At 33.3% G+C, this 25320-nt stretch overlaps 2 protein-coding genes across 2 annotated transcripts; one reads left to right on the forward strand and one right to left on the reverse strand.

Annotated features, from left to right (window-relative positions):
* The first annotated feature begins 4539 nt into the window (after window positions 1–4539).
* Window positions 4540–13922, forward strand: LOC141833873 (aminopeptidase M1-B-like). Its single transcript, XM_074721383.1, has 19 exons — window positions 4540–4791; window positions 4873–5021; window positions 5106–5208; window positions 6961–7147; window positions 7231–7317; window positions 7582–7742; window positions 7967–8071; window positions 8166–8282; window positions 8906–9022; window positions 9503–9685; window positions 10527–10806; window positions 10881–11002; window positions 11078–11175; window positions 11897–12074; window positions 12151–12265; window positions 12347–12414; window positions 12499–12576; window positions 13568–13645; window positions 13737–13922. Exons 1-19 carry the CDS (start codon window positions 4540–4542, stop codon window positions 13920–13922), a joined length of 2664 nt encoding a protein of 887 aa, XP_074577484.1.
* A 3095-nt stretch (window positions 13923–17017) lies between these two features.
* On the reverse strand, window positions 17018–18904 carry LOC141833224 (jasmonate-induced oxygenase 1-like). Its single transcript, XM_074720610.1, has 3 exons — window positions 18167–18904; window positions 17765–18089; window positions 17018–17497 (listed from the first exon to the last, which is right to left on the reverse strand). Exons 1-3 carry the CDS (start codon window positions 18733–18735, stop codon window positions 17267–17269), a joined length of 1125 nt encoding a protein of 374 aa, XP_074576711.1. The 5' UTR covers window positions 18736–18904; the 3' UTR covers window positions 17018–17266.
* Window positions 18905–25320: the final 6416 nt, after the last annotated feature.

Genomic DNA, 25320 nt, shown 5'->3' on the forward strand with positions numbered 1-25320 from the left:
TGTCTGATTCTCCATGACCCACTTGACATTTAACCAATATATTGATCAAACATCAAAATCCAACTCAAGTCAAACCGAGTTTGGTCAACCTTGACTGGAGGTTAATTGCACCAACAAGAAGAACCCCCAGAAAAATATCAAAACTCCATATATATCATAATCAACAAGTCAAAGTCCTACAAATTACAACATATAATAAATACCAGAATATATTTTAAATTCTATAACAAATTAAGCCCTAATCGAAACTAGGGTATAACCTTAACCAGATCAAACCGAATCAGATCCGTCAACAGGTCCAACCAACTTGATCAACCAGGTCCAGATTAAACTTATGTTAACAAGTTAATTTCACCTCAATTGATCACCTAAATAAATTAACTTCAACCTAACCCACAACAATTCAATTCATACTTAACCACAACCATTAGATTAACCAAAGATCAACTAATCCACATGCAACCAATAACTAACCAACCCAATGATCACAAAGCATGCCAAAATCTCGTAGACTCCACACTCAACTCTTCAACGGATCAGTCCAGATTTGTTGCCAAACAAGGACTAACCGAAATCAAGAATTCTTACATCAAATTGAACCCTAATCAAGCTAAACGCTGCTACAAAACCTAATCAAACAGTAACCAAGATTCAAGAACAGGGATTTCACCTACAATCCGATCTTTAAACCCAACATCAAGAACATCCTGACAGAACCAACAATTTCCACAGCATAGAAAACCCACAGTAAATCCCAACAGATGCTTTAACTTCATTGCTAAACAGGAACTAACCAAAATCAAGCATACTTACAACAGAGCTCCGATCGTGCCCTAGAAACTTGCTCAGCTCCAGTCAGAATCTGATCAAGGACTGCCCCACTCCGCCGATCGATCCCCAATCGATCTGCAAACACCATTCAACTCAGAATCGAAGAAATCCAACAAAACAACCAAGATTCAGCCCTTATCGATCAGCAATATTCACGTGGCGTCGGGGTCAAGTAGCGTCCTGGAGAAGAGATCGCAAGGGTGCTGGTGGCGGCGGTGGCGAGCAGAGAAACTAGGGTTTCCTCCGTCTTTGAAGAAGCTAGGGTTTTCTCCACCTTTATAAACTCCCTTCGCGATATCACCGCGGCAAACGCAGGATCACACGATGAAATCGCAATCCCGTTTGGCAGACGCGGCTGCGGGCGAAGATGAGGTCGCATGCGCAATCTCGTGCGAGCGCTAGGCGTGAACCGGAGGAAGAAATGATCGGACCAAACCAGTTAGAATTTGGGCTCAGACCGGGTTTGATTCAAATCTCTACTATAGCAAACCAAATTTGATCTTGGTTCGCTTGGTTCACTAACTAATCGACCTCCGATTTGACCCAAATCAATTTTACTCATTTTGTCTTCACAAGACGAAACTTCTCATTGCATCCGTTCTGACCAAATCTCTTCCATGACGAACCAAATCAAGTTGGTTCAATTCAACCCTTTGGTTCACTAACCAAACGACCTCTAACTTGAACGAAATCAGTTTCGTTCATTTCGTCTTCACAAGACGAGTTTCATTCTTCATCACTAACAAAATTTTTCCGTATCTTACAAAAGAAGACCTATTATATCCAATTTCAGGAACTATACTGTACGTGTATAGATTATGAATAAGATATATTCTTGGTACATGTAGAAATGCACTTATATCACCAGAGCCATTATCAATTAGAACACAGAAGACCTACTGCATATCTCAGATAGAAATATGGTATTCATCCTCATCCCCGTCTTATTTTTTAAAATATTAATTTAAATATATATATTATAAAATCCTAACAAAATAACATTATAAAACCAAATATTAAACTCTAAAACAAACATTATCTCTAAAACAACATCCAACTAATGCATAATCGATACAATAAGTTTGAAGTTCTTCCATTCTTCAATTTTTCAAAATTTTGACACCACTTATCATACAAAAGAAAAAAAATAAAAAGAGTTAACTATAAGATGGGTCGGGTTCGGGGATGGGGACGGGGAATATTTGGAATACCATCCCCGACCCATCCCTGTTTTTCGAGATTCGGGGATTCCCCATCCCCATCCCCGCTTTCTCGGATTCAGGGATTCCCCGGTCAAAATGGGTTCGGGGAACGGATTCCCCATCGGGTCCGGGTCTAATTGTCATCCCTAATGCCAAAACACCTTTCTGATTTGTGTGCCATCCAACCAAGAATTACTTATTGGGAAGGTTTCATTTATTCTTATGAAGAAAGGCAGTCTACTCCAATAAAGATAAAACAAATTAATTTTGTCACATAAATAAAACCTTTCAGGGATTGTAGGTTGCACCCCTTCAATAGCAAGCCAGTTAGCCACAACAGCAGTATCAAGCGGTGCTTCAGGCAATGGTGAATCAATGACCTATTTGTTGTAAACAATAGTAAATGCAACCATGTTATACATCAAAGTGCCTCCAGGACATGTTGTGGTGATAAAGAGGCAAGATGTTTTTCTCATATAATCAGGGTTTAAAATCCAAACAGCATATGCATACGACGTTAATTTGAACATTTAGAGACGTTGGGACACCACGTCAAGAGTCATCTCAGTCCATGAATTTACTTAATGAATGGAATATAAGATCAGACCGTCCACCTCTAAATTAATCAGTTTAAATTGAATACCTACTAGATCGTCCACCTTAAGATTAGTCAGTTTAAATTGAATACTTGATATAAAAAACCATTATACATCAAACTAAATTACACCCAATGAAAACTTCACAAACCTCGTTGAAATCCAAATCTTTGTCATCAAGATAGAACATATCCTTGTGCCCTACTGCCCTCTTGAACCGCAAGGGATGAGTTTATGCAAATTAAATCACAGTTCATATAGTTGTCTACCATTACCTCACAAGATAGCACATTGAAGTCAAATCATGAATGCTCAAATAAAGTTTTTTTTTTTTCAATTATTGCTCGTCCCTACGCATACTATGTGAAACACATAATGTGACGAAAGTGTCTCTTAAGGCAGAAGCAATCAAAACTGGAAAAAGGTGGCCATGTTGTGGGTTGTCAATTCGAGTGGAGGCCGTCTCGCAATCGCTGCTGCTCGCGAGGCCAACTGCTTGCTTAAGATTTTCTCACACCGCTGGTGAGGCATTGGGACCTCGGCCGCCTCGAGCAGTGCTCACGAGGTGGGTTGCTCGCGGTGACCGCCGCTCGCAGCCTCGAGGCTCGCGAAGCAGGTTGCTCGCGGTGGCGTTGTGAGTGGCCTAGGCCATGATGCCGCTCTGCGAGAAAATCTAACTAGGGATTACTGAGAAGAGCCAGGCTTGTAAACAAGCCAAGTTGAGCTTTGTAATATTCAAATTTATTTGATATGATAATCAAGTTAAGTCAAATCTAAAATAAATTAAGCTATTGAAATTATCTTTCAAGCTTGATTTAGGTTTTTTTTATGAGCTTAATTAAGTTTAGTTCAAGCTTAGCATGAACTTGATTTGTTTAGATGTTATTGGGCTCTCAATTCAAATTTATTTGATTATTTAAAATATTTACATTTTAATCTTATTTGATTGATTATTGAACTTAATAATTAATATAAATTTATTTATTTACTTTAAAAGTTTTTTATTTATTTAACATGTTAATAAGAGTTTTATTGATAAACATAGTCTATGAACATTATTTAGTTTAACGAATTATTAAGCTTATTCATTTAATTGATCTTATGTATATTGAATAAATGTAAACAAAATCTTACCAAGTTGAAGACCAAGTTTGTTCATGAATATTCAATTCATTTATAACCCTAAAACGAGGGAAGGAAAAAAGTTAAGTTACGATAAAAAATTAAATAAGATTAATAAATATCTTTAAAATTAATTGATCTATTAATGATAACAATAATAATGACATGTACTTATAATATAATTTTTTATTTTTAAAATTGATAATTTTTAATAAATGCTATTGCAAAGTACTTATAATCACATGCATTTAAAAATAAATATCCATATATATGAAAATAGCATACTAAGTATATATTCTAGTAGTGTCGTTTTAGACCATTACAAAATATAAATTGATAATCTCAATTTAGTTACTATTTTTAATAATTATTTGTTTGAAAATTGTGTTGAAAACTATAACTAACGTGTGACGGTTCAATAATGTATGGTTAGCCAAAAACATCTCCAACTTCAATCTCCTCTTTTTAGCTACCATGCTTGTATAAATAAGATGAAGCAACACTTTTTCTACATCCATTCATCATCATTCAATCTTTAGCTACCATCCTTTTGGTAGCATTTTAGGATGGATCAATATTGATTTCTCATTTAACTAGTTACTAATTGTGTTTGTTTTTCTCATTTTTTTCTTCATCTTCTATAATATTATTAATTATTTGTACCTAAAGATTGAATCATGCCTCCACTTAGATCCCTCCCTCTGTTTATTATAATAAAAAGTTTGATGATCATGATTCTCCTCTTTCATCACCAAATTTCACAAGCAATTATGCATGAAAGAGAAATTATGGAGATTGGACAATTGCAACAAAATGTCCAACAATTCAAGGGCCAACCACGGCTCCCAAAATTTGCCATCCCTCGTAGCTATAATTTATCTATCAGTGTTGACTTCTCTAACTTTACTTTCTTGGGTGTCATAGAGATCACAATAGACCTTGTTTCCCCCACGAAATATCTTGTACTTAATGTTGCTGACCTTGTAGTTGAGCAAAGCTCTATTTGGTTCAGTAGTGATCTTCTTAGAGGTAGCGGAGAGGTAACGGAACATATATTTGTTTCATACTTATTTCAAAATATCTTCTTTTATAATTTTATTAAATTGCAATGGATATGATAGGAGCTAAAGCATCCCTCAAGTATTATCGAGGTTGAAGATGACGAGATCCTAATTCTAGGGTTCGATGACATTCTTCCAATTGGAAAAGGCATTCTAAGCATTCAATATAGTGGTGTCATAAATGATGAATCAAGGGGGTTTTATAGAAGGTACATTCTATTATTTTATTTTAGGAAACTTAATATTATTATTTTATTAGATAAAGTAAAGCAATTGTAATATGTATTCTATAGCACCTATGAGCAACATGGAGAGACACAAACTATGGCAGTGACCCAGTTCGAGCCAACAGATGCTAGACGTTGTTTTCCATGTTGGGATGAACCAACATTCAAGGTCCTTCTTAACCTAAATTATTAGTTTTCTCAATATCCTTTTTATTATTTATTTAATTATTTTATAATCTTTAGAAATTATTTTTGATAAATTACCCAATTCATGTGTTGGTGGAACCTCTATGAATAATGAATAGATTACTAAAGTTAAGAGTTATATTATTCATTAAAAAAATCATGAAATAGTAGACTAAATGAGTTTAAAATAAAATGGCAACATTAACAAGTTGCTACAATTAAGAATAAATGCCTAATGACCATAAGTCCCAAAACAAAAAGACCAAAATAAACAAAAGGAGAACTCTTTGTTCTCACTTCTATGTAGTTAATTTAGGATTGAAAAGAATTTATTTTCTATTAGATAAGAAAAGCAACTAGAATTGCAACTTCTTATGCATCTAGAGTTTCATTCTTCAATACTTTTTTTTAACAACTTATTCTCCATTTAGAGTTTCATTCTTCACCAACTAGAAAAAACTACTACTAAAGAAATGACTCAATAATAGATGTGCTAATCGATCGTGACATTAGATATTCAAGCATATACATGATGGATAAATTCTAGGCATAACTTAGCATGCCTTTCTATTAAATTGAATAGTTGGAAATTAATTATAGTCCATCAAGACTATTGAGACACCCATGACTTTAATTACTTCAAAGATTAAATGAAATAATTTTCAATAAAGAAAAACATTATTTTTAAGGTAATTGAGTTGTTACTATATCTAATCAAAATTATATTCCTAATAATCAAACAATTTTACTTCTTTGATTTTAAGGAAACTTCAAATAACATAAGTAGTACACAATCAACGAGATTAATCTAGAATTTTATAATTACAAGTTTAGTTAGGGTTGTAAATGAGTCGAGCCAAACTTAGCCATGCTAAAACTTGTTTATTTACTTATCGAGTTTATTCAAGCTTATTTATTTAGAATCTTATCAAACTCAAGCCGAGTTTAACTTTTCTATTAAACTCAACTAACAGTATTGCTGTGATTATAAATTAGATTAAACATTTGTCTAATACATCAAATTTATATTATTTTTATTTTTAACATATTATGAATAATTTAAGATTGTAAATAAGTTTTATTTTTTTATAACATATTGTGGATATTTTAAGATCATAAAAAATTTATAAATTACTATAATTTTATGTTTTGGAATAAAAATTTAAGAAATAAATTTATAATAAATAGTTTATTTATAAATTATTCATGAACCTTGTTCTTGAATATTAACAAACCAAACTTATTTGTTTAATATTTTTTACTATTGAACAAACATAAACATAAATGAATTTTACAAATCAAATACCAAGCTTGTTTACAAATGTCTGATTTATTTACAACTCTAAATTTAGTAAATAACAAAGAAATAATCCTAGCTATTGTTGATTTACACTCTACCAAAAATTTTATCTATCCTTTTGATGTAGCAAATTTCATTTATCTCTCATGAATTATTTCATATAATCTAGCATAATATTCTATAAAAGTTCATAATTTTACTTTTCAAGTGGCCCACTTTCCTTTCATATTGTTATTGGACTCAAGGCATAAGCTATTGAGTTAACCTGAGGTGCACAACTTTATATTACAATATCGTATAAGATGATGGAATTTTTAAGAAACATACAATATAGTCTAGCTATGATTTTTTTTTATTTCTTATTTTTGGCTTGAGTGCTTCTAAGAATTTTTTGGGTATATGACTTTATATTAATTATTTTTTAATAAAATATAGGCTACGTTCAAAATAACATTGAAAGTTCCATCCAATTTGGTTGCGCTATCAAATATGCCAGTGATAAGTGAAAAGGATAATGGTATTGTCAAGACAGTTTATTTTGAAGAATCTCCAATTATGTCCACCTACTTGGTTGCTTTTATTGTTGGTTCATTGGACTACGTAGAAGCAAATTCATCTGATGGTATGTAGTATTTCTTATAGTTTTTTATTATTTTACAACATTTTCTTCTACTCTGACAATCATATACTTTGTTACTTCTTTAGGAGTAAATATCCGTGTGTATACTCGTGTTGGTAAAAGCAATCAAGGAAAATTTGCTTTAGATATTGCAGTGAAGACATTGGATTTGTTGAAAGGGTATAATACTTACCACTTTGTTTTTTTCCCATAATTGCAAATTGCATTCTAGATTCTTCAAATTAAAAATACAAACTATTGAATATATATTTATATATTTCATGTTTTAATTGCTAACTATTTTCTAGATTTTTTTCATCAATCATAATGTTAGGTTTTGTTTCGAATCTCTATAGATTCCTCTCTTGTGTCTTTAAGTTGAATTATTTTATTAACGCTCAAAGTTTTTAAAATGACAAAGAACTATTTTTTTCTTAATATTAGATATTTCTCTATTCCTTATGACCTTCCCAAGTTGGATATGGTGGGTATTCCTTACTTTGTAACCGACGGGATGGAGAACTATGGACTGATAACATTCACGGAAGTAGCTTTATTATATGACGTATTGACTTCATCTGCTAAGGATAAACAACAGGTAATCGATCTACAAGGTTTTTATGTTGTATTTAGATTTTTCATGTATGGTTATTTCATGCACAAACGTCATACAACTAGAAAAAAAATTATCAAATTTTTATTATATTTGCCCTATATTGTATCTTAGATGCTCTTCATGCAAACAAATTCTAACAAAAATATTTTATTTACCTTTAAGGAACAACTTCAGATTTTTATTTTTCTAAGACAAGTTCCTTTTAGGTGGCAAAGGTAGTAACACATGAATTAGCCCATCAGTGGTTTGGAAATCTCGTGACAATGGAATGGTGGACAGATCTATGGCTAAATGAAGGGTTTGCCAATTGGGTACACTTCATCATTCCACAATGTTAGATGTGCATTTTATATTATTTTATTAACTATAAAATTGATGCATCTTCTTTATGTCATCTAAAAATAGATGAGTTGTTTAGTAACAGATGATTTCTTTCCTGAATGGAAAAAGTGGAGTCAATTTCTTTATGATACTACTGAGACTCTACATTTAGATGCATTATCCCATTCCCATCCTATTCAGGTATAATTCTCTTTATTTAATTTTCACTATAAATTATAGTTATCTTTTTAGTTCTTCTCAAATAGGATTTTTCCATTATTAATGTGCATTGACAATGTTCTTAGGTATGATTTCTAGTCTATAATTTAATATTATGATAACTAAATCAATTGGTGGGCACTAGGCTTTATTATGATCCATATCTAGTAAAATATAGGACTATAATGGTGAATATAAGAACCAAGATGAGTTTCTAGATTTATCATGTTACTTTTGAATGTCCAAATAGTACCTAAATTCTTGTCACAAAGGAAAGATATAATAAAGTTTTAGAAATACTTAGAAGTTTACCATTTAGAAACACAATTTATAAAACTATTTTTTGTATTTACTTTCCAACTTCAAATAGTACCTAAACTTTTGTCATGAAAGAGTTGTAACAATAGAATAGTATATCCTCTAGTAAAACTCAAATTCACTAAGTAAAAGTGATAAATTTATGCACCCTTATTTGTTTTCAATTTATATCATGCAAGGTTCTTTTCTAAAGTAGTTAATTTTATTGAAAATATAAATATTTCTTCTCTTTTTCCAATATTATATATGTTATTTAGTTACTGTTTATGTTTCACTTCGTTGTTTAGGTACAGAATATCACATCTGGCATTGAAGCATTTGAAATGTTTGACACAATAACCTACAATAAGGGAGCCTTGGTTATTCGAATGCTTCAAAATTATCTTGGAGATAAATCTTTTCAGGTTAGAATTGCATATAATATTTGCAATGCTAGCTCTATATTTAATATCATTTGATTATGACTTCTTTTAGTTGTCTTTCTACTAACTTTCTAAAATTATATCTAACATGATATAGGCATGGATTAGTTGCATTTGTTTCAAGATATCACACCTCTTTGATAATTAATTTCTAATAACTAATTTATACACCTAAAGACCTAGTTTTTCTATGATGTGGGTGTCTTAATTGAAGATCGTATAAAAAATGAAAGGTTTCTTAATTTCCAAACTAAACTAAAAAAAGATATGAAGGATTTACAATTGATTAGTCATTAATTAGCTCATTTTGTTTTGTCACATTATAATTTCATTTGGTTAAGAAATAAATTTTAATTTCTTTAATATTTTCTTTTTTTATCTAGCTTCTTTCCTATTGCAAGAATTTTCAAATGGTAAAATATTTATATATATACCTAATTTATTTTTGAATACCATTTTTAGAAATCATTAGCTGCATATATTAAAAGATATTCACACACCAATGCAAAAACTGAAGACCTTTGGAATGTTATTCAAGAGGAAACTAATGAGCCTATCGGAGATATGATGTCTTCTTGGACGAAGCAAGAAGGATATCCTGTCATAAATGTGATGCTTACAGAAAATATCTTAGAAATTAATCAGGTTTGTTTTCTTCTAGCCTCATTTATATTGTGTTGTGTTTTTAATTTAATAGTTTAGTAATGATTTCATATAAAATTTCTTATCTATGTGCAAACTAATTACAAAGTCCTTGCATTAATTAGTTATAAGTAGTAAAAGAATTAATGAGCTTTACTTGAGATTCATGAATGATCTATTCAAAGGTAATCAATTCTATCTACAATTTATACCTTGATAATGATCTATAATAAGAATAACAACTAGCTTTAAAGGAGTATGGAGAATCAAGATAATAAATGAAGGATCAATGTTAAGTATGCATGGTAAATTTTTTTATTCTATGCTATAATTTTATATTTGAAAAAGATTAAAATTTTGGCATATTAACTTTTTAAAACTCTTTTCTACATATAACAACATGTTCTAGTTGATTTATTTTGTTATTTTCTTAATAATTTTGTGGTGTATCTTAACTAAAGTTTTATCAGATCATATTTTATAATAAGCTAAGAATTTACTTAACTTATTTATTTTGAGTATGATAGTTATTTATATAGATGATAACCCCTAACTTCGCTACTATGCAAAATCTTGTATTTACCTAGTATATTTATTGTATCTATCTCTTTTGCTGTATAGTTAGTCAAAGGTAATTTCTTGTTAATAGAATGTTATGCATTACATTGGACTAATAATGACTAGATGCATTAGTTTCAACTTGAATATTATGTATATTCGAGTATATATGGAATTTATTTGAATTCTAGTGAAAATTTTGTCACTTAAATTTATAATTATATTTGCTTATATCCTTGACATGAAATTTAAAAGTTACACATGATATGTATTTTTTTAATTACAGACTCGATTTTTATTGGATGGATCTTTCGATGATAGTCAATGGATTATTCCTATTACATTATCACATGGTTCATATGACACCATCAAAACTTTTTTATTAAATTCAAAGTCTGCCAAATTGAATTTGGAAGATCAAGGCAACCAAGGGAATTCTCAAAATGCTTGGATCAAATTAAATATAAACCAAGGAGGACTATACAAAGTGCATTATGATGATGAACTTGAAACCAGGCTAAGAAATGCAATAGAGGCTAATCAATTAAGCGCAATGGATAAATTTGGTATGGCAGTAGTAGGATTATTAACTTTTATAATATTTTTGATGTCTAAAGGACCATCCACAATTCTAATGTAGGAGTTTTGGAGGATTATTTTTCATTTTGCAAAGCTAACAAGGAAACATTATCATCTTTCTTATCATTATTAAATGTTTATCGAGGAGAGACTAATCAACTCATTCTAAAACATATTGGAGCGGTAAGTTCATTTCCCAACTCTTTAATATTACATGTATATTGTTTTGTTCATGATCCTCTTCCATTGCTTTGACAGATTGGTCTAACTATCGTAGACTTAATAGCTGATGCTAAACCTGAACTTTCAAATGATATTAAATTATTCTTTATGAATCTTCTACAATCTCCTGCAGAGTAAGTCCATCTAATTCAAAATTATATCCTTTTATAACATTTTCTTTCTTTTTAGTTGCATATGTTTGTTAAATTTAATAGCTACATAATTTAGTTGTTTTTCAATAAAGTATACATTATGAAACAATAGAATAAAAAAGAGATGATATAAAAAAGGTGACATTAACTATGTTTATTAATTAGTAATAACATTGATTTTAGTATTTCTTAATTCTCTTTGCTTTTAGTTTTTAAATTTAAAAAATAAATAGTTTCATCTGCTTATTTTTGTTAAGACTAATATGATGTGCAGAATTTGACTTTTAATTTTTTTAATGGTTAAAATTGATTTATAAAATACTTTTTGTTAGATATTAAATTCTTAATATTGTTACTCATGAGTACTATAATAAGAAATTGTGGGTTTCCACTACCTTCATCTAATATGGTTATGGATTAAATTTAAGTATGAGTCTATTTTTTATGGCTTTGATATCGAAGTTGTTTAAGTTCAATTTGTCATATACTCTTCATCACAATATCACTTTTAAAATTTAAAAATAATCAATTATTTTTTAGAAGCAAATTTCAAGCATAAGATAATTTTTAGATCTTGGTGGACTTAATTTAAGAGGTTAAGAAATGTTATACATTTAAAATGAATTTGTTTTTTGAAATTGAAATTCTTTCTTGTATGCGTTAGTAGTTTCTCTTTCTTATGTAACAACGAGTAACTTCTCAGGAAGTTGGGTTGGGATGCTAAAAAAAATGAAAGCGAATTGGATGTCCTTTTAAGAAGGCAAATATTTGTTACCCTTGTGCTACTTGGACATGAGAAAACTATAAATGAAGCAATTGAACATCTACAACCATTCTTGAGTAATAGAAGTACAATTGTCTTATCACCGGATATTAAAAGGGTAAATTAAGATATTTTTTAGCATTAGTCATTATATATCTTTTTTCTATTCATTCATTTTGATTGAATTTGTATAGGCGGTATATGTTTCTATAATGCAAAGGGTTAACACTACCAATAGATCTGGTTATGAATTTCTCTTAAAGCTTTATAGAGAAACAGATGATGGTGGTGAAAAAACACTCATTTTATGTATGTGAACTATCTAACTTTTATCATACTCTAATTAGTTCCCTCATAATTGTAACTAATAAGCGTTTGATTGGTCTTTAGCATGTTTTGCAACATGTCCAGATCCAAATATACTCCTTGAATCACTTAACTTTTTATTATCTTCTGAGGTAACTTCTTTCATTATTACTATTTCCTTTATGTTGTTCTTCCTAATGGATAAATAAACTATTTTGTTCAAATTTACTTGAAAGGTTCAATCTCAAGATGTAATAAGTGGTTTGTATTCCATTAATAGAGCAGGTAGAGAAATTGCATGGAGATGGTTAAAGGTATGTTTTAAAGAAACCAATATAGCCATTGTAGTTTGGTTTAAAATTATTTTAAAGTTCATTGTATATAAATATTACATTATTTGATTTATGTTGGTTATATTGTTCATAAAAATACATATAGTACAAATTTAAAGAATCATTTAAAATTCTCTTAAAGTTTGATCTTTTGTGCATACTATTATTTCATCTAATATTTCTTTATATGATTATTATTTAATTTATAGATATTGACATTTATTTTACATTTGGAGTCATTTGTTTTTATTTATGTAACTTCTTCGATAGTCATTTTATAAACTATAACCTCGTAGTTAAAATTTAGCTTCATTTTTTAGCATTATTAATATTTGAGTTTTATAGTTTACACAAATGCAATCAACTTATGCTAATTTATTTTTTTTTTTGCTTTAATAAGTATAAGAATTGAACATTATTATAAAAAAAATAACTTATGATAAAGATATCACAATTCATAATTTCCAAAAATCTCCTTATAAAAAGAATTTTGTATGAAATAATATACATTCTATTATGTCTATTAGTACTTTGCCTACAAAAGCACATTACGATACAAAATTGACAACAAAAAAAAAAGGTGGCGTGTCTAGAAACAAAATATTGCAAACTATACTTTTAAAATATCTTAACATTTTATAAAGATTTTTTAATAATTTGATATAATACCAAAGAAGAAGTTTATTATATGTTTAACTAAATTTATGGCCTTTGTACATATTGACATTATGTAATTAAGCATAATAAACATTGTCAATAAAATTAAATAATTTATGAGTATTAATAAAAACTAATTAATTTTAAAAATTGTTTATTTTAGTATAATATGTTTCATTCTGAATTAGCAAGTGCAGGATTTTCATAAATTATTGGAGCTCATATAATTTTTATTTTTGTAATGTTTTTCATTCTTTATGAAATAACTCAATAATATTACTTAATGAAGCTATAATTATTAACTATCATGTTACAGGAAAATTGGGATGATAAAATACAAAAGAAATGGTCAGAAATGATCTTACCTTATGTAGCCTCATCTATTGTGTCATTGGTTTGTGACTTAATCATTTGATTTTTTTTTAAATTTAAAATGATAGTGTTCATCATTTTGCTAATATTGTTTTTTATTATTTTACTTTTAGTTTGGAACAAGTGAGAAGGCAACAGAAATATCAAACTTTTTTGCAAGCAGAAACAATCCTTCAATTTCTAAAACCCTGCAGCAAAAACTTAATGAAGTTATGAGACAAGAAAGGTGGACTCAAAGTGTGAAAAATGAGTTTACACTTGGTGACACATTGAACAATTTAGTGAGGAAGGGACTTTAACATGACCAACTATTGTATTTCATATAAATAAGCATGATTTCCAACTTATCTCCAATGTATTGTTTTTTTAAAAAAATTATCATATATAAAGATGCTTTATTGTGTTGGTTGAGTATCTATAGGGAATCAACATATTGTTGCAAAAGGAATGATAAATTTTGCATATAATATGACGTTGGACAGAATAACGATTATTCTGTAGGCTTGTTTCCTTGTAAGAATTGCAGAGAAAACACAAAGGAATCACAAACGTAGAGGAGTCGCCTCTAGGTTTAAACGAAAAGAGTTTATTCACAAACCAAAAGATAATATCCTCGCATCAACTAAACAATCCCAAAACTCAAAGATGTAAAAGAAAGAAAAAAATCATAATACAAAGAAAAAATCTTAACAAAAAGAAAAATCATAATAGAAGAAAAAAATCCTAACAGAAAGAAAAATCATTTGAGCCACCAAATGGCATTTTTTGTGAGCCCAAGACTAGGTCGCTATAGGTTCCACCTGAGTCAAAAGTTATGGCCTCCCGACGCTCGGATCCTCTAACATTAGTCACCCCAGGTTGAAAAGAACTCGTCCGTGAGTTTAGAATAGTATCATCAACATCCATAGAATAAGGACTTAAGTGTTTCACATTAAAAATATCAGAAGTCTTTAAGTGACTAAGGAAGCGCAACTTATAAGCATTGTCATTGATTTTCTACAATATCTTTCATGGTCCAATCTTTCGTTCTCTGAGTTTATTATACTTGCCAACAGGGAAACGATCATAGATTAATACAACCGAAACAAAATCACCAACATCAAAAAGTATCTGACGACAATGATCGTCAATCCATTTCTTGTACTTGGTGTTGTTGTCATGGATAGCCTATTTCACTTGCTCATGGATACCTCAAAGATGATCTGTCATCTCATCTACTTCAGAATTAAATCATCTCATACGTAGGATAGCGACTAAATCAAGTACCCCAAATGGGTTCTATCGATAGACAATTTCAAAAGGACTTGCACTTGTGTTATGTTTTTTGATCTGTTATAGGCAAATTTTACTTAAGACAATGTCAAATCCCATTACTTTGGTTTAGTTCCTGCCAAACACCTTAAAAGATTGCCTAAACTCTGATTCACCACTTCGGTTTAATATAAATCATTATGGGTTCCATCAGAGTCAAAAGTTATGATCTTCCAAAGCTCGAATCCCCTGCATCATAATGTTATCAAAGTTTACTAGAACATAAAAATGTTTAACTAGTATATATTTAACACAAAAATCTCTAAACATAAATGTAAAATAATCAAAACATTTTAACCAGTGTCGATGTCAGTGATTCTTCATGCACATCATATTACATGAAAACTTCAGCACTGAATTTCATTTAAATTAAATATATATCTTAAAATGAATAAGTAAGCTAAAGGCCACAATTTAACTCCTATAACAAAGAAATGACCATCAAGAATGTTTTACAACATGCTCCACTTTCATACTTATCTCAAATAAAGATAGACTAATTATGATGATCCATAGATGATCCTTAACTTCTTGTTATTTTAGAAGTATTCATACCATCAGCTCCCTAATTTTTTATGTCAAAACACATCACTTATATTAGTTTTGATAGTTAATTAAAATGAAGCAATAAAGAGTTTAATAATGGTTACAAGTCAATATATATAATGCAAACTAAATCGTACTCTTACCATTTTTGGGTTATAAATCTATCATATATATAGAGTTCAATTGCTAATTAAATTAGGTTCAATAGTCCTAAAAAATTATATATGATTGGAATTATATATTAGACTCATTCTAACACCCCCTTTATGTGCAAGTACCCCTCGATCCCTAATCAGCTGATCTCTTTTGTCTTTTGTATTGCTTTTAATGTTTATCCTTTTATTTGATCTGACGTTCTGAATGAAGATAGCTCATTTGTTCGATAGCATAAAGTGGATTATATTTCCTGGTATACATCGTTTTCGATTCTTTTAATTAATAATATATGATTTTCTGGTGTAAACATGGACTTGCATTCCTCTATAGGTGGCACAGAGTGAGACAAGCTGAGATGTTAATATCCATTATGGTTCTGCTTTGTCCTCGAATGCATTAATTAAACTGAATGAAGTTACTTTTGTATTATCCACACAAACATGGACAAACAAGACAGTAGTATTTTTGTAGGATTAATTTGGGCCACGTTTAAAGAGTGAACGAGGAAATAAATAAATGTCGTGCTGTGTACGAAACCACCATGCTTAATTAAATATAAAGTTGCTTTGAAATTGTTTACTGTTCTCATAAATGAGGTTGAAGACGAGTTTGCTGAACATCCAACTTCAACCTTGTTATTGGCTGTATGCATAATTTTTTTACACTTTTCTGGAAGCAATATATAGATTGTGTGCGCCTGATCATAAATTTCGTTGGAACTGAAAAGGACAACAATTCGATCGAGTGTTGCGTGTCAAATTAATTAAACTGATGGTTGGATATGAGAAGGAGAAAATTACGAGCAACACATTATATTTTAATAGTTCATTGAGACTTATTTATCTAATAATTAAGAGACACGTACAACCAGCCAGCCGGCCATGTAATTTGTTTTACTCGATAAGGTCAAGATAGAACCTTCTTCTATCAAGTTAATTAATACAGACATTAATAATGAATCTTCATTTGGCATTTAGCTTAAAGTAGTGCTGTAATTGTCCCCGAGATAATAGTGTAATGGTAGGACATCCAGGTTGTGATCTAGGGATCCGCGGTTCGATCCTCAACTACGGCGTATTTGTAAGAATTTTCCTCCAAATGGGGAACGCAATCAAAGGATGTTGGACATCTGGATTGGCCGCCATATGCGCTTTCCGATTTACCCTGGTGGTCGGTGGGAAACTTCCGTGGAGTCGGACCGACCACCCCTAGGGATTGAGTCCATGAGACTGACTGACATTTTTTGATTTTTTTTTAAAGTAGTGCTGTAATTAAGCCAAACCTGGCAAGAAGACGCTTAAAAAACACACCAAGCAATCAAACACATGCGCGGTATTATTATTATTATTCAATGGAATTGAAATTGGAATTGTTGTGTTGATCGATCGAGTGCCTACTTTGCACAACTTGCTGCATAATTAATATAATAATGAACATGAGCGGCGTATGAAAACAATGAGGAATCCAAATCGATCTTTGATTAATGGCGACTTCAAATCTCCTCATCGTCGTCATGCCGTACGTCACGATATAATTAATATATTACAAGTAATTTAATTGTATTACTGCCCTTTCTAATTAACGACGACTTAATTGAGATCATGTACATGGCGAGATCTGAGAGGTATATTCAGCCGGCTAGTTTTTTGCCACGTGGGCCTGCCTTCCTCATGAAGAGGCGGTACTCGTCGAAGGTCATGGGCTGGTACAGAGCGGGCCGATGGGCCGTCAGCAACTGGGGGATGGGCCCGATTGGTATGTCGCTCCTCGGGTTGTAGAAGAACGCCATCGACAGCCGCTCCGACGAGGCGTTGACCGTCACCCGGTGCTCCACGCTTTTGTACGCCGCATTGCTCAGCACCTGAATTAATTAATTAATTAATGGATTTCATTATGCAGGCAAAAAGTAATGGCATGCGTTCTCTCAGCTGGAGCGATCATCGAGCAACGGAACCGATTAAATCACGTGTGTTTTTATCGGGGAATTATTATATATATATTTGAACTAGTCTATCAGTTGTTGTTTATCCTTTACCATGAATCATGAGTCACAGGTGATATTTTATAAAATGAATACATTCGGATAAGAATGGGAGAGGATACTATTGATGGGAGCATCAGTGGCTACCTGAATCTGGTCGCCGATGTTGACGATGAAGGCGTCCGGGAGCGGTCGGACGCTGATCCAGGAGTCAGCCTTGCGGACCTCAAGTCCGGCGACGTGGTCGTCGACGAGGAGGATGGTCATGCCGCCGGGGTCGGAGTGGGCCGAGAGGCCCAGCGTGAGCTCCGGCTGCGGGCACTTAGGGTAGAAGTTGACTCTCATGCACGTTCCTTCCTCGTCGAACGCCGCCGGTAGGTGGTCCGCCTCCAGCCCCAAACCCATCGACAATGCCCTCGTTATTCTCCGGCACAGCTTCCTCAATTCCTCGCCGTACTCGTCGGTAGTCTCCCTGTGTTAATGAATCTTTGGATCATAACTCTGTGGTTAGATTGATTAGATAGATAGATAGATAGATAGATAGGGCACCTTAACGTGGGAGGCAAAGCAGGCCACTTGTGGTGGCTCATCAAGCAGAGGGGGAGGAAGTGGAGGAAGTAGTAGTCGCCCCAGTCCAAAATGGCCCCTTTCTGGATCCCGAGACGGCTGCCGTAGCCCTCGTAAGTCATGGGAGAGTTGGCGTGGCGCTGCTTCTCCTCCATGGGGAGGTGGAAGAAGCCGCGCCACACCTCGCGCGCTCGGCGGAGCAGCCCCGGGCTCACCCCGTGGTTCACCGCCTGGAAGAACCCCCACTCTCGGCACGCCTCTGCGATCGCCTTCACGGTGGCGGCGTCGCCGGAGGCGGCGTCCGCTCCGTCCTTGAGCATGCCGAGGTCAACCACGGGGATGCTGAGGCCCGCTGCGGCGGGGGCAGCGGTGGGGCGCTCTGACGGCGGCTTCACATAATGGGCCGGGATGGTAGGCGCGCCGCTTTCGGACAAGGACTGCACGCGGACGATCGGTTCCGGCCACTCCCGCAGGCAATCCATCTCCGGTGGGATAGATCGATCGAGGCGTAGCTCCTCCGGTGCTTCAGTGCGGTCAGCGGTGCCATGCATATGCAATTGTAAGAGTATTTAAAGAAGCCATGGTGCGTGCGCGTGCTGCGACTTTGGTTGCTCGCTGCAGTTGTGGAGGATCTACCGATCCGACAAATCAAATCCGAGCGATCCAGTGACGGAGATAAAATTGAACATGTGGTAGCGAGAGAGGAAGCATGGGAAGGAAGAGAGAGGGAGGAAAAAGTGGAAGACGGGAAGGAAATTTGGAGCACTGCTACAATTTGTCTGTGGATGTGGAGGTTACAGCTGCTAGATATTAAACTAGGAAAAAAACGTGATAAACATGGAAGTAGAAAACTAAAAAAGAATTGTTTTTTTTTGTTATAACCGTAGTCAAACAGTTGGATATGTACAATTCTTTTTTATAATTATGGTAATATTTTTTATGTGTTGTGGTCACTTTGTTGCTCATTTTGAAAAAATAATAAACTTTAATTATTTTGTAGAATGTATTTATCTATTTACATATGTTTAAAAATAAAATAAAATATGATTATGTAGTTTGATTTTTTTTAAATGCTACATGATATTTTTAGTCTTTGGCCACCAAAGTATGAAAATGCTAATAATTTTTTAGAGAATATTTATCTATTTAGATTTTTTAAATTATAAAATGATGTATTTTTCAACTAAAATTATTATATAATATGATCATTTTGAATCATCTGATCACTTTAAAATTATTTACAACTTAGTGTATATATTTATTCAGACTTAAAAGATGTAAAAATGTTCATATAATATACTTTAAAATTAAAAACTTATAAAATATATAAGTTTATTAAATAAAATTATATTTTATAAAAATATAATATAATATTTGTAATTTAAAATAGTAATATAATAATTTGACCAATATTATTATGCAATCATTTTCTTAATACAAATTTTAATTTTAAATCGATAGATGAATTAATGCTCTATATAAGACTCCCATGCTTTATATTTTGTGATAGTAGAATCAAGAGCTAGGGAAAAAAATCTTTTGATCTCAAGTGCTCTAGCTCTCTTGTTATTGTTGTTACTGATCTCCTCACTTTTCCGTATTTGAGCTGCTGCAGCTTGCGTCGATACTCGTGGCCACACGTTGCTTACAATAGCTATAGTGACTGCGTACGTACGTAGATCGGTTTTCAGCAATAACTATGATCGCAGAAGGTGGATTTGTAAAAATCCTGAGGTTTACTATAGGGACGTAGGTCGATTGCAAAATGTTCACTGCATGCTAGGTCTTTGAATAGATATATATTACGACGATAGCATTAGTGTTTTTAGTGTGTGATTCTGATTAAATCAGTAATTGGACCGTACGTCAGATATGTACACCATCATTGTTTTCCTTCCTCGATCGACTCTATTTGATAGAAATGGCTATTGCGAGTTAACTGGATATATATGAAGATATATGAATGTTTTTTTCCCATAAATTTAGTCATGCATGTTGCCCACGAGGCATCGCTCACATGGACGTCGTCCGTGCATGCGATGCGATGCATGATTCTGAAGAACAATATTTAGCAGCCAGAGGCAGGCCATTGTCGCAACCTTGGTTTGTGTTAATGGCGAGAGAAATCGGATCGTAGATTAAAGAATTCTTTATCATCTTGATTAATCATTTTCTCTCCAAGTGCCACCGTACATTGTGATGGAGGCATCAACTTTTTGTGTTTGTTGGTGGATCTATTTAGCTTAGCCATGGGCATTTTACCAAAAATCCACACTTAATGAATTAAGATTTACAAAAGGACATCCCTATAACAAAAAGTGACTCCGGTTATAATTTATTTGGGCTCTAAAAAGTGACTCCTTATAAAATTTCTGACCGGAAATTAATCTACAAATAAAAAATATTTTAAAATTTTGGATGCTAAAATGCTCAATTTTATCTTCTCGAACTTGTAGAAAGTGAGAGAAATATACTATTTTGAAAGCATAAATTAATTTCCAATTCAACCTGCATTCTTAAAATAGGTCCTTTTCCAAGTGCAAACAAATTTATTGACATCTATTAGTCAAGAATAGGTCCTTTTTACAAATTAACTTGCAAATTAAATTCATATATTTTCATTGTTTTACTTTGAGAAAACAAAAATAATAATAATAATAATGGTGATGATCATAAAATTTCAAACATCAAGAGACAAGATATATTTCTCTGAATTTAACAAAAAAAACTCATTTGCTAATCAAATTGCATTCTAAATTTGGATTTAATCAACCATAGGAACACTATTAAAAGTAAACAAACAAAGAATATTTCACACATTTGTCTCTAGGACCTTTAAATAAATCTTATATATCAAAGGCACTTTTTAGTAAAATTCCCTTATAACCATAATAGGTCCAAAACTTACTTAAAATAATTTTTAGAATGATAAAAATGGTTAACATAAGGTTAAAGTATATTATTATAAATACAGACACGAAATCTTTGCTTAAAATTAATGCAATTATGAAATTTTTCATGGAGAAAAAAAAGCCCATGTAATCATTGATATTAACAAAATAAGTAGAAAAATCTAAATTTGTAAATAAGGAATATCATTAAGTGAAAATAATAAATACAGTTCATAAGCAAAACCCAGAAACTTCACCCAAAATAATCAACATAGGAATAAGCAAATAAAAACCTAAGTAAAATTACAAATGAGCATCACACTTAAAATACTGAAAATTCGACCAAAAATAAGAAAAAAAATATAATGCTAAATGAAACTTATTTATAATAAAAACACACGGAAGAAACCAATAAAAAAACTTTTATCTTTTCTATTTTTTCCATTTTAAGTATTATTTGTTTACATAATCATCTTCAAGCATACTCTGCAACCAATTTAGAATCCTCCACGAGAGTCCAATTTGTTAAAATAGTAATCTTTACGGAAAGGAAATTGAGTCATGACAAAGGATGTGGTCTCCATGCATCTGGGAACCTGATGGATTCCTTCAAATGTTTGCAGCTGCTCCTGCCGTATACTAGCAAACATTGAAATAACATAACCTACTAGGTACCCAAGCGTTTTCACGCACTGCACGGCACGCTCGAACCTGCGAGTTTTTCGAGGAACTTATATTATAGTAGGGCAAAACTTTCAACGACCTATTCTATAATAGTTTTGGAGCCCAATTTTGATAGAATTTGGAGAGATGAAAATGCGCGAAAATGTCGCAAAAAATACAAAAAAATAGGCAAAAAAAAGGGGAAAAAAAGCCCAAAAAACACTAAAACAGGGTTTTGAGTTTAGAAGTGAATTCCCTCTCCCCATGGTCGAGCGCGTCGAAGACTTTCTCACTCGCAGCAAATTATAGTATTACGAACTTAATATATATACGGGGTGAAATATATAGTAAGGTGACATAATTACTTACTAGGTTTTTGGGGCCTCTGCAGATTATTACCAGTATAATTGCGTGAATTCCAAGAGTGAGTATGGCTCATACCTCTTCATCCTCTTTCTCCGGGGCTTTTGATCTGGCAAAGAACCTAAAAGGCGGGGTGAAGTCGTTATCACTCCTTCCACGTCGCTGTCGCAGCAACAGTCTAACATATGAAAAACGGAGAAAGATCTACTTACTATTAATTGGCCCTCTCGTACTTCTCTTTCACTCTTGACTTCCTTAGTAAAATCTTAAGCTAAAAGAATTTAAAATAGTTGGAACCTCAAAGGCAAAGGCTTGAATTTAGAATTGACTTCAGTATTTGAAAATTTAAATTGAGTTGTTTCATTTGTTGATTCATTTTCTTATGGGTATGTTCTGAGTACTATCTTCTTTGGCTCCTTGGCTCTTTGGGGCCCCTTCCTCTGATATGCTAGATTGATTTCTTTCTTTATGTTAGAAGTATCCTCTGCTTACTAACTCCTTGGCTCTTTGGGTCCCCTTCCCTTTTCCTTTTCTATTCAGATCCTATTTCTTGTTAAGCATCTCTCTCTCTCATATTTTGAGTTAAGCATCTTTTCTCTGATTCTGATCTTTTGATCTTTTATCTTTTATTCAAATTGCAAATATTATCGCATTCACTCTACCCTTCTTTCTGTGATTCGTCACCCTAGAGTTACGTTACGCATTACGCAGATAAGGATCTTTTCCCGTACTTTCGTTCACTTTAGAGCTTGAATGAAAGAACAAAGTGAACTCATTACTAAGAATTATAAGAATTCTCTCTATCTAACGTAACTGTACCGGCCATCAGATTCTATTCTTATATGAATAATCGAATGCGCCTAAAATAAATATAAATTCGAGTGAAACGACGGGGTTATATAATATATAATTAATCTCATCGAATGCGACGGACGGTGACGTCATCATACAACTCATTGAATTTCCTAACATCTTGAACAGTAGAGTGTGCCAAGCATGAATAGAATTGGAGTGATAGGTCTTACTTTGGAGGCACTATAAAGATGTCATAAGCAGGTAGGTACCCTCTCACTATTTGTACTCGGAAGGGAAAGAGCTACAGAGTTGAGGGAATAAAAAGAGTAGAAGGCATATGCTCCTGTTCTTCTTTTCATTTAACCTCAAACTACCCAAAGAGCGTACGAGGCCCATTAATAGTAATTGGCGATAGTGACGTGGACAAGACTCCGCTGAGTGGAGCGAAAGAGACGTATGGGTAGGAGGGAAAGAGTGAATTTATATAGAGAAATATAAGTAAGGGCCTATTAGGAGGCTTTTTTGAAGGGAAAGGATTCTTCATGAGTCCGTTGCAGTAGGCTCCGCTCCTTATTGTAGCTCGCGTGAGATTCCATGACATATGAGTTATGAGAGTGAATGGTTTCTTCTCCTAACCCTGAGCTTTCTAATGAATCTTCATGCCCCTTTGATTATCGTGGAATGGTTCTGGTGCCCGATCTGCCCTTTGATCCAACTCCTTTTGTACGCGTTCGGGATAGTCAATTAATTAAGTGATCTGTGAATGGTATGAGTCCAGACCGAGGTAGGAGAGAGCTTTCTATGCTTGCCAGCTTTTCTAGGCTGCTCACGTCGTTCCTCGTACCTTTTCTTTTGTTCGCGGACATCTTACGGTGCCAAGAGTTAATTCCGGAAGTTATAAGCGTAATGCCATAGGCAGAGGAAATGAGTAGTGAGTAGTGTGCGTGTTATCACTATAAAATGAATAAGCAGGAAGCAGGTTACGCAAAAGGGATGAAAGTTCTATAGTTTATGCAGCGGGTTAGAGTCATTGGCATAAAGGGAGCAGAACTCTTTCCAGCATATTATACCTTTTCGGCAGCAGAAAGAACTCTACCGGTACAGAATTGAATTGAACTAAGCAGCTGTCGTGAATGGACTTGCTGGCTCATATGCGGGCAGAGGAGTTGGAGACAGAGATTACCGGAGAATAGAAGCACGCGGTGCTGGAAAAGGGAAAAGAAGTTCCCAAGCAACCCACCGTTATTCGACCTGTTGCTGATATGTACGAGTTCAAAAGATCGGGTATCAAACTACACCCACGGAGCGGTGTTGAGCCTCCCCTGAAGCAGCACCAGCTTATTCAAGTTTTTAGTCCCGTACTCGTTCCCGAGATGAAGAACTCAGTTAATTCACAGCTGCAGTGAATGCTATTAGAGTAGAGAGTAGGTCTTTCGTAGTTTCGTATTCTCGTCCTCCCTCTGAAAGACCCAATTGAACCGGATACTGAAGTAGCAGAGACTATTAGCGTTAGCGTAACACATGCATCAACTGTTCGCTCATCACTCAGTTCGGGAGACTCGAGCTGCTCCGGGTACTCAAATAATTTTCATTAATAAAGATGGTGTCCTAAATATGTTTCGTGTCAATTAGTAAAGCGGATTTCCAACTTAGAAAAGGCTGGATAAGACTCTGGCTCCTTAGCAAGAGTCGTGAATGGCATGTGCCATGAACTCGGAGGGTCTAGGCATAACGCTCTGAACTCCCATCCGAGGTAGGAGATAGCGATTCTGAGTGATAGGCACGTGCCAACTTGTGTCTTGAACTCTTACCTCGTAGTCGCTTCGCAGCAAGAGGTACGAACAAAGTGACGGGAGGAGGACGGCCGAGTGAAACGACGGGGTGCACTCTTCCGTTCCAAGACTTCCTCTCTATCTTAGTCAAAGAAAACGAATTCAAGTTATAGTTAAACGAATTAAAGTTATAGAGTTTATAGTTATATATAAGATAGCCTAAAAGGCGGGAGTGCGAAAAGGCTTATCCGGATCAAACTCTGGCTCAGACCTATTTAGAAAAAGGCTTCTGAATCCTCTTTATCAGGGGCTCAAGATCAGGGGTTCAGGTTCTTTTAACCTCAATGAGGATCTGGGGTTCAGACCGTCCCTTACTCTCGTACTTCTCTTTAACTCTGACTGACTATCTGACGTACTCTCTAGATTAGTTATAAGTACTAACTCCTTGGCTTCAAACTTTTATGAGTACTAACTCCTTGGCTTCAAACTTTTCTAATTTAGAATTGACTTCAAACTTTTCTAATTTAGAATTGACTTAAGACTTGTCTAATTTACTTAAGACTGTAAGTATTTGGTATTTGAAATTGAGTAGTTTCATTTTCATTGGTTATTGGTTTTCAATTGGTTATTGTGTCCGGGTCTCCTTCCTTTT

The sequence above is a fragment of the Curcuma longa genome, chromosome 8 (genome assembly GCF_044706935.1).
Source record: "Curcuma longa cultivar G26 ecotype Majalengka, Jawa Barat chromosome 8, ITB_CL_G26_1.1, whole genome shotgun sequence".
Classification (NCBI taxonomy): domain Eukaryota; kingdom Viridiplantae; phylum Streptophyta; class Magnoliopsida; order Zingiberales; family Zingiberaceae; genus Curcuma; species Curcuma longa.

Coding starts and splice junctions, on each gene's coding strand:
- LOC141833873 (XM_074721383.1), top strand. CDS start 4,540: ATGGAGATTGGACAATTGCAACAAAATGTCCAACAATTCAAGGGCCAA. Junction 8,283..8,905: donor CCCATTCCCATCCTATTCAG/GTATAATTCTCT, acceptor TTCGTTGTTTAG/GTACAGAATATCACATCTGG. Junction 9,023..9,502: donor TTGGAGATAAATCTTTTCAG/GTTAGAATTGCA, acceptor TACCATTTTTAG/AAATCATTAGCTGCATATAT.
- LOC141833224 (XM_074720610.1), bottom strand. CDS start 18,735: ATGCATGGCACCGCTGACCGCACTGAAGCACCGGAGGAGCTACGCCTC. Junction 18,090..18,166: donor GCTTTGCCTCCCACGTTAAG/GTGCCCTATCTA, acceptor TCATTAACACAG/GGAGACTACCGACGAGTACG. Junction 17,498..17,764: donor ACATCGGCGACCAGATTCAG/GTAGCCACTGAT, acceptor TAATTAATTCAG/GTGCTGAGCAATGCGGCGTA.